The 9366-nt window shown below is 47.1% G+C and overlaps 1 protein-coding gene across 1 annotated transcript; it reads left to right on the top strand.

Moving 5' to 3' along the window:
* The first annotated feature begins 1395 nt into the window (after positions 1–1395).
* On the top strand, positions 1396–6191 carry LOC105465219 (family with sequence similarity 136 member A). The gene is made up of 3 exons (XM_011713508.3): positions 1396–1539; positions 2484–2624; positions 5984–6191. Exons 1-3 carry the CDS (start codon positions 1453–1455, stop codon positions 6170–6172), a joined length of 417 nt encoding a protein of 138 aa, XP_011711810.1. The 5' UTR covers positions 1396–1452; the 3' UTR covers positions 6173–6191.
* The last annotated feature ends 3175 nt before the right edge of the window (positions 6192–9366 follow it).

The following is a 9366-nucleotide window of genomic DNA, read 5'->3' as shown; positions in this document are numbered from 1 at the left end:
GACTTGGTCAAGGACTGCATGGTGGTGCATGCCCATAATCCATTTGATAGGCAGAGGCAGGAGGATAGCTTGAGGTCAGGAGTTTGAGACCAGCCTGGACAACATAGCAAGATCCCATCTCCAAAAGGAAAAAAAAAAGTGGTCAAGGATGTTCATAGTCACCACTTTATTCATAATAGCTACTAACTGAAAAGATCCAGACACCCATCAGCAGGGGAATGGATCAACAAATGTAGGCTGGGCCCAGTGGCTCATGCCTGCAATCCCAGGATTTTGGGAGGCTGAGGTGGGTGGATCCCTTGAGCCCAGGAGTTGGAGACCTGCTTGGCTAATATGGTGAAACCCTGTGTCTACAAAAAAATACGAAAATTAGCCAGGCATTGTGGTGCATGCCTGTAATCCCAGTTACTTGGGAGGCTGAAACATGAGAATCACTTGAACCAGGAAGGTGGAAGCTGCAATGAGCCGAGTCCGCATTACTGCACTCCAGCCTGGGTGACAGAATGAGACCTTGTCTCAAAAAACAACAACAAAAAATGTGATATGTCCATTCAATAGAATACTACTTAGCAGCAAAAAATAACCAACAACACAGTTCAATATCAAAAGCATTATGCTAAGCAATTTTTAGCAATATGCTATAGAAAAAAAGCTAGACAGAAAAGGAGTACTTATTGAATAATAACATACATATGACATTCTAGAAAGAGAAAATATAATCTACAGTGACAGAAGCAGACCAGTGAGAGCAGGGGTGGGGAGACGGGGAAGAAAGGACGGAGACTGGGACAAGACAGAGTTTGGGTTTTTGTTGTTGTTGTTTAGAGACAGAGTCTCACTGTCGCCCAGGCTGGAGTGCAATGGCGTGATTTCGGCTCACTGCAACCTCTCCCTCCCGGATTCAAGCAATTCTTCTGCCTCAACCTCCCAAATAGCTGGGACTACAGGCATGTGCCACCACACCCGGCTAATTTTTGTGTTTTTAGTAGAGACGGGGTTTCGCCATTTTGGCCAGGCTGGTCTCAAACTCCTGTGCTCAGGTGATCCACCTGCCTTAGCCTCCCAAAGTGCTGGGATTACAGTCCAGTCCTAAGCCACCGCGCCCGGCCGACAGGGTTTGTTAAAACTCATCAAGCAGCACGCCTAAGATCTGGGCATTTATCCGTATGTAAATTACATTAAATTATTTTAAAGAATGTAAAGGTAGGGATCAAGGGAGGGGAGGAGGAAAGGCAGGCAGCAACCGCGGGGCAGGTGTTCCGGTGACTGGTTCCCAGGCGGGAGGACGACAGTGGGCTCGCAGACACCAGCATGCAGTGGCTCCGTTCGGCCGCCAGGTGGGGGGCGTGGGCCAGGGAAGGGCGGGCGGCGAAGGGCGGTGAGGGGGCGGGCCCGTACGCCGATTCTATATGGGCGCCGGCGCGGAGCGCCGCGGGGCAGCGCAGGGTAGCCATGGCGGAGCTGCAGCAGCTGCGGGTGCAGGAGGCGGTGGACTCCATGGTGAAGAGTCTGGAAAGAGAGAACATCCGGAAGATGCAGGTAGCGAGGTTGGGGCCGAACCGGGACCCTCTTCTCAGCGGGTGGGTTCCGGGCCCTTACCTCAGCCACCACGCGACGCCTGGCACAGCAGTCCGCGTCCCCGGAGACCGGGTGTGGGCGGCCCTGGGGTCGCCGCGGCGGCCTCGGACAGGACTTCGGAAGCTTTGGCAGATCGGATGAAATCCGTGTGCCCTCGCCATGCGCGAGGCTGTTTTCCGCCCCGTCCAGCCCGGGGCAGGAGCGTCCCCGGCGGCAGGTGGGAAGCCCCTGGTGGCAGGCGCTCGCCCCACCACCTTCCCCTCTTACGCGGCCCCTTCCACAAGTGAGCGGCCCGAGGCCCAGCAGAGGCGCTGCCAAGGTGAAAGACCAGAAAGGCGAGGGCTTCCGGCCTCCCCGATAGCCAGGTCATGCCCTCTTCTCTTGCGCCCAACTCCGCTTCACGCAGCGCGGGTTTCTACACTGTTCTCTGAGCCCCGCAATGCCTCTCTGTGTGTCGGTCCTGCTTCTCTCACGGAGTATGCGTTTCCCAGATAGTGCCCCTTGAGTCATTGATTAGAGGGTTGGCTGCCCTCTGCTGGAATTTGTATTACTAGGTTGCTGACCTCTGAACCCCGTGGAAGAAGCACCTAGTTTTCAGAATTTGGCTTCGTCAGACCACCCTACCCTCACCCACTCGGGCATACCTCTGTTCACCCAACCATCGGTGCAACAGGTGCTGATGAGCTAGCAGCAAGGAGACCATGAAACACTACACTAGACATTGAGGATAATTTTCCCCAGTGGTGGTTTTAAGGTCCTGGTGTCTATTCTCAGGGAAGGTGAAAGCAGAAGGTAGAGAGGGAGGTGCAGATATACACATGGCCTTCTAACTCGTGTAGTGCTCCATACTCATCTGTGTCCCCAGAGGCTTTCCTACCTAATCTCTCTCTGCCCTTTCTCCCCAGGGTCTCATGTTCCGATGCAGCGCCAGCTGTTGTGAGGACAGCCAGGCCTCCATGAAGCAGGTGCACCAGTGCATCGAGCGCTGCCATGTGCCTCTGGCTCAAGCCCAGGCTTTGGTCACCAGTGAGTTGGAGAAGTTCCAGGTGAGAAATATCCTAGACATAGCACTCTAGTCTTTGATACAGACTTTTACAGGAGATGACAAGCATTTGTTCAAAACTCTTGGCTTTAGTGTCTTGGTTCTGTTAAGAGTTGTGATAGTCATGGCCAACCAGTTTTCACAGGATTTGAAATTTTGCAAAAAGTCTTGGCAGTCGAGTGCCTTAAGTTGAACATCATTTCCTATAGAAATGATGTAGGCCAAGTGGGGTGGCTCATGCCTGTAATTCCAGCACTTTGGAAGGCTGAGGCCGGTGGATCATGAGAGCAAGAGATCAAGACCATCCTGGCCAGCATGGTGAAACCTCATCTCTACTAAAATACAAAAAATTAGCCGGGCGTGGTGGCACGCACCTGTAGTCCCAGATACTAGGGAGGCTGAGGCAGGGTAATCTCTTGAACCCGGGAGGCGGAGTTGCAGTGATCCAAGATCACACCACTGCACTCTAGCCTGGCAACAGAGCGAGACTGTCTCAAAAAAAAAAAAAAAGAAATGATGTAATGGGGAGTTTCCAGGGGAGTTCATGACCCAGAGCCCTTATACAGTTTGTTGGAGAGAAAGCGTTTGTTTGTTCCTTTTGCCATAACCACCAAATATAATATGTATACTGTATAATATAAAGTTTCCTGACTGGGCGCATAGCTCACGCCTGTAATTCCAACACTTTGGGAGGCCAAGGTGGGTGGATCTCGAGGTCAGGAGTTCGAGACCATCCTGGCCAACATGGTGAAACCCCGTCTCTACTAAAACTACAGAAATTATCCAGGCGTGGTGGTGGGTGCCTGTAATCCCAGCTACTCGGGAGGCTGAGGCAGGAGAATCGCTTGAAACCAGAAGGCGCAGGTTGCAGTGAGCCAAGATCACGTTCCATTGCACTCTAGCCTGGACAACAAGAGTGAAACTCTGTCTCAAAAAAAAATAATAATGGCCGGGCACGGTGGCTCACACCTGTAGTCCCAGCACTTTGGGAGGCTGAGGAGGGCGGATCACGAGGTCAGGAGATACCATCCTGGCTAATACGGTGAAACCCCATCTCTACTAAAAATACAAAAAATTGGCCGGACGTGGTGGTGGGCACCTGTAGTCCCAGCTACTCGGGAGGCTGAGGCAGGAGAATGGCGTGAACCTGGGAGGCGGAGCTTGCAGTGAGCTGAGGTTGTGCCACTGCACTCCAGCCTGGGCGACAGAGACTCTGTCTCAAAAAATAAAATAAAATAAAAATAAAGTTTCCTAAAACATATTAGTTTATTTTTAAAAGAGCAGAATCTCTAGAAAGGTAGGATAGCCTTGAAAAGGTAAAGATTAGAATAACACCCTTCCACCATTTTGTGGACTTATACACCCACCCAGGACTGCCCCTACTTGCTATACCCAGAGGGCCGCCCCTCTGTCACTAAGGAGCAGTCATTTATGTGAATCATTATTACTGTTGACTTACTGATTTCTGGCTCACAAGCCCCTCTGAGGTTACTAAAAGAGCTCCCTCTTTCCTTCTCTGGAGCAAAGAGTATCCACAACTTCATTTTACTCCCATCTTCTAAGTATATTTTTCTGGAAGCTGGGGGAAGCAAACCTACTTCCAAGCCAGCCTTTCATAGCCTGAGGTTCCATCCACATGGAAAACTTATACCTAATGTGATACATCTTTACATTCTTCCATTCAAAACTTCAAAGTTACTGCCATTATGAAGGAATAACTTCTTCAAGATCATGGAACCCCAAAGGGTTTCTTTGTGTTCTTTTTGACAGCTAATTTTATAGATGGGGTCTTTGAAAATTTGATTCTTGGATTGCTCTATAACTCTCCTTGCATTATCTTTTTAGTCCTCTCCAAGTGGACTTCAACTCTTCACTGGACCAGAACTGCTCCTGCCACTCACTTCCATGGGGCCGAATCCGGGGGTCATTTCTCAGTCTTCATCTTACTCTGTCTGCATCATTGACACAATGGATCCCTCTCCTTCTTAAAGCACTTTATTCAGTTGGTCACCAGGATGTCTCACTTGCCTTGTTTTCTGCCTCCTTCCTTAGCCTCCCTTTCTTGCCCTCCTTTGCTATCTCTTCCCTGCTCCAGCCTCTGAGCATCAGAATGCCCAGGGCTGTCCTTGTTTCTTTTCTCCTTTCTGACTACTCTTCTAGTCTCCTGTAGCCTCATAGCTGTAAATATAATCTCTATGCTGACAGCTCCTGCATTTATATCTATAGGCCAGACCTCACTCATAAACTCCACATTCACATATCCAACTAATTCCTCAACATCTCCATTTACTTTGCCTCTTTCCTCTCACTGGAATATAAGTTCTGTAAGGGTAAGAACTTTGTTTTACTCACTGCTATATTCCCTAACATTAAAAGAGTGCCTGGCACATAGTAGATGCTCAATAAATATTTGTTGAATTGAATGTTTTCCTGTAGAAAGAACAGACTTTAGATCGGGCATGGCATCTCACACCTGTAATCCTAGCACTTTGGGAGGCTGAGGCAGGCAGATCACCTGAGGTCAAGAGTTTGAGACCGACCTGACCAACATAGAGAAACCCCCTCTCTACTAAAAATACAAAATTAGCCAGGCACGGTGGCGCATGCCTGTAATCCCAGCTACTCAGGAGGGCGAGGCAGGAGAATCACTTGAACCTGGGAGGCGGAGGTTGTGGTGAGCCGAGATCATGCCATTGCACTCCCGCTCAGGCAACAAGAGCAAAACTCCGTCTAAAAAAAAAAAAAAAAAAAGAAGGTGTTTGTAAGTCTTACAATAACCTCTAGGGACCTCTCATTTCCTGGAAGAATGTTCTGTACAATTTATTCTGTCATTCACTTGCTTTCTAGTAATAGTTTGAGCCCTCCTGGTGCCATCTTCTGTTTGAGTCAAGACAGTCTCGGAAAGCCAAACACAGTGGTTCACACCTATAATCCCAACATTTTGGGAGGCCGAGGAGGGAGGATCACTTGAGCCCAGGAGTTCGAAGCCAGCCTGGGCAACATAGGGAGATCCCGTCTCTACAAAAATAATTTCTAAGAAAATATTAGCCAAGAGTGGCAGCTTGTGCCTGTGGTCCTAGCTACTTGAGAGCGGAGGTGGAAAGATAGTGTTAGCCTTGGACGTTGAGTCTGCAAAAGCCATAATTGTGCCACTGCAGCGCAGCACTCCAGCCTGGGCAACAAAGTGAGACTCTGTCTCAAAAAAAAAAAAAAGCCTTGGCCAATCACACTACCATGTCCCTTTAATTGACCAAGATAATACATATTAAACCTGTACCACAGGGCCTAACACATAATGAGCACACAGTAAGTAGATGGAGGCCTTACTCTCAGCTTTTTCTGCCTTCTTCCTTCTTGCCACAGGACCGCCTGGCCCGGTGCACCATGCATTGCAACGACAAAGCCAAAGATTCAATAGATGCTGGGAGTAAGGAGCTTCAGGTGAAGCAGCAGCTGGACAGTTGTGTGACCAAGTGTGTGGATGACCACATGCACCTCATCCCAACTATGACCAAGAAGATGAAGGAGGCTCTCTTATCCATTGGGAAATAAAAGTCTTTGCCAGTGGCCATCGGGGCTGAGGGCAAGAATATATTTTTTATAAGGAATTGGGAATTTTAGTCTTTTAAGCAAGGTTTACAAATGAAGAAATGAAGGATGGCCACAAGTGTAAGGCATATGTCACTTGCCTCTGGACACTGGTTATTTTATGTTTCAGTCCTAAAAAAAATGAAATGGAAAAAAGTGGTGCTAAATCGGGTCAGAGAGATTACAGGAGAGTTTTAGAGCTTATTATTTCCTGTGGCCAGCGCTTATCCTGGCAATAAGGCTCTCCCCTGTAACAAGCCAGAGCCTTCCAAGGTACCAGACTCTTCTTACTGCACAGGTAGTAACAGGCTGGCAGGTTAGAGTTGGTGGAGTCTGAGAAGAAATATTTTCTCTTTGTTGCCAACATCCTGTTTACCAGAAGTGTCACCATACCATTTTCCATAAGCTGTGAAACAAAATCAATGAGGTCACTAACTTAGAAGGGAAAGAAAGTTTTCTGGGTCTTTGTTTTGTAGGTTTTGGGTAATTTATACAAGGACATACAAGTTGATCTTAAGATGTGGAATTGGGAGGGAGACTAGTTTGGATAAGAACTTTGAAAGGTTCCTTGTGGATCCCCATTTCTGGTCATCAAGATGTGGATGTATGTTTCTTAAAGTTATTACATGCTGCATCTTTCAGCCTGGAGACCATGCAGAAACATGAGAGGTGATGACACACTAATTATGGGAAGCAGAATTACTGGCTGATGGCCCCTGAGGCTGTGCATAGCAAAATGACAGGACAATCCTGCAGTAACACTTTTCCCTTGAAGAGAAGGGGCTTTTGATTGTGATATATACTAGTATCTAGGAATGAACAGTAAAAGAGGAGCAGTTGGCTACTTTATTACAACAGAGTAATGAAGTACTGGATTTGGAAAAACCTGGTTTTATTAGAACAGATGGAATGAAAGCCTAAACCTAACATTGCCTACTTAGCCCCCTGAATTAACAGAGCCCAATTGAGACAAACCCCTGACAATAGGAATTCAAGGGAGAAAAAGTAAGCAACTTGGGCTAGGATGAGCTGACTCCCTTAGAGCAAAGGAGAGGCAGCCCCCATTACCAAATACCATTTTTGTCTGGGGCTTGTGCAGCTGGCAGTGTTCCTGCCCTGGCGTGGCAACTTACTGTTTTGATAGCAACTTCGTTGTATTTTCACCAACTTATTACTTGAAATTATAGCCTGTCCATTTGCTGTTTCTAGGCTGTGACATATTTTCTTAGTGGTTTGGTTTTAAAAATAAATAAGGTTTAATTTTCTCCCCACTATTGTGTTTTCTTTCCTTATATCTGGGCAGTGAATATATAACTTTCTCAGGATGCTTCTCCTTTTAAAAGGTTAAATGAGTTTAAAATGTCCAGAAGAGCAGAAATTAGTTGTTATGGTTCAGATTCAGAACTGGTTCATTGTAAACGGGAAAAACTTTGAGAGGAGACTAGGACATTGTGACTCGAAGTTCATTAATGTAGAAAAGAAATTATCTATGAGGCTAAAAAGAGAAATTCATTATCTATGTCAGTCTCTAGCTTCAACTAAACACTAATAGCAAGTGGTAGTAAAGGTACAAAGCTATGACCCTGCTAGAAAAAAATAGAGTGTCTAAGATTTTGAGTACTAAGAGAGTGCAAAATATGTGATGAGTTTAAGTCTTTACTATCATTGGTATTTAAATAGAGTCATTCCAGAATATCAGGAATTAACTGAATTTTTGAGAACCATCCCCTATTTAAAATCAACACGGCATTCTATTTTGGTTTAGTCTTCTATAATCCGTGCATTCTCCTATTTTGGGGTAACATAACTGGGAACAAGTCCGAGGCCACTTTTTACACATCTTGACATGAAAAAGGAATACCTTGTATTAGAGAATGTTTGTGTGCTGCACTTCACGTTTTATATACGGGGCAATGGCACATCAGTGAGTTCTGGAGGTAATGTTTGAAAAATTGCAGAACTGCCAGGCATGCTGGCTCATGCCTGTAATCTCAGCACTCTGGGAGCTGGAGGCAGGCGGATCTCTTAAGGCCAGGAATTCGAGAACAGCCTGGGCAACAAAGCAAGACGTCGTCTCTACAAAAAAAAAAAAATTAGCTGGGTGCAGTGGCTTGCGCCTGTAGTCTAAACAACTCAGGAGGCTGAGGTGGGAGGATTGATTGAGGCCAGGGGTTCGAGGTTGCAGTGAGCCATGATCACATCATGCATCCCAGCCTGGGTGACAGAGCAAGACCTCATCTCAAAACAAAAAAAAAAATTTTTTTTGCAAGACCCATCAGTCGGAAATAGATTGAAATTCTTGGAGACAGGCCCAGTCACCTTACTCTCCAATGGTGCAGAGGCTGCTAATTTGCATGTTACCAGAACCCTACTTGGTCTGAAAGTATGCTGTAGGATACCTGCCAAAGAAATATAGAGGCCCGGCTGGGCGCGGGTGGCTCACGCCTGTAATCCTGGCACTTTGGGAGGCCGAGGCGGGCGGATCATGAGGTCAGGAGATCCAGACCATCCCAGCTAACACAGTGAAACCCCATTTTTACTAAAAATACAAAAAATTAGCCGGGCGTGGCGGCGTGTGCCTGTAGTCCCATCTACTCAGGAGGCTGAGGCAGGAGAATGGCGTGAACTCAGGAGGCGGAGCTTGCAGTGAGCCGAGACCGAGCCACTGCACTCCAGCCTGGGGGACAGAGCGAGACTGTCTCAGAAAAAAAAAAGAAATATAGAGGCCCATTCCTCTAGGGATCATTATTTGGTATTTTGGTATAGATGAAGAAAACAAGCGATACGATCCACAGACATGCGGGATTTGCCGGGTTTGCCCAGAAGTTAGAGAGGGGACTGTTATCTCAGTATTTCAATTTTATTTTTTAAATAGAGGAGGGGGGGTCTCCCTATGTTGCCCAAGCTGGTCTCGAACTCCTGGGCTCAAGAGATCCAAAGTTCTGGGATTTACGGCGCCAGGCTTTTTTTTTTCTTTTTTTTTTTTTTTTTTTTGGCTGTTCCATAGACAAGAACACGGATACTCCATCGTCAGAATACCCGTTATCTCAATTTTGCACAAGGAAAACCGAATTTAGAAAGGTGCCTACAGGGCCCACCCCTCTGTCCTGGCCAATAGCTGACGACGCAACCGGAAGCTCAGCAATGACCGAGGCGCT

This window comes from Macaca nemestrina, chromosome 13, assembly GCF_043159975.1.
Source record: "Macaca nemestrina isolate mMacNem1 chromosome 13, mMacNem.hap1, whole genome shotgun sequence".
NCBI classification, from domain to species: Eukaryota; Metazoa; Chordata; class Mammalia; order Primates; family Cercopithecidae; genus Macaca; species Macaca nemestrina.
The sequence above is the reverse complement of the archived record's forward strand: the minus strand, read 5'-3'. Positions and strand labels throughout refer to the sequence as shown.

Excerpts from the sequence above, each read along its gene's own strand:
- LOC105465219 (XM_011713508.3), top strand. The coding sequence starts at position 1,453 with ATGGCGGAGCTGCAGCAGCTGCGGGTGCAGGAGGCGGTGGACTCCATG. Across the intron at positions 1,540-2,483 it reads AGAACATCCGGAAGATGCAG|GGTCTCATGTTCCGATGCAG; the intron begins GTAGCGAGGTTG and ends CTTTCTCCCCAG. Across the intron at positions 2,625-5,983 it reads GTGAGTTGGAGAAGTTCCAG|GACCGCCTGGCCCGGTGCAC; the intron begins GTGAGAAATATC and ends TTCTTGCCACAG.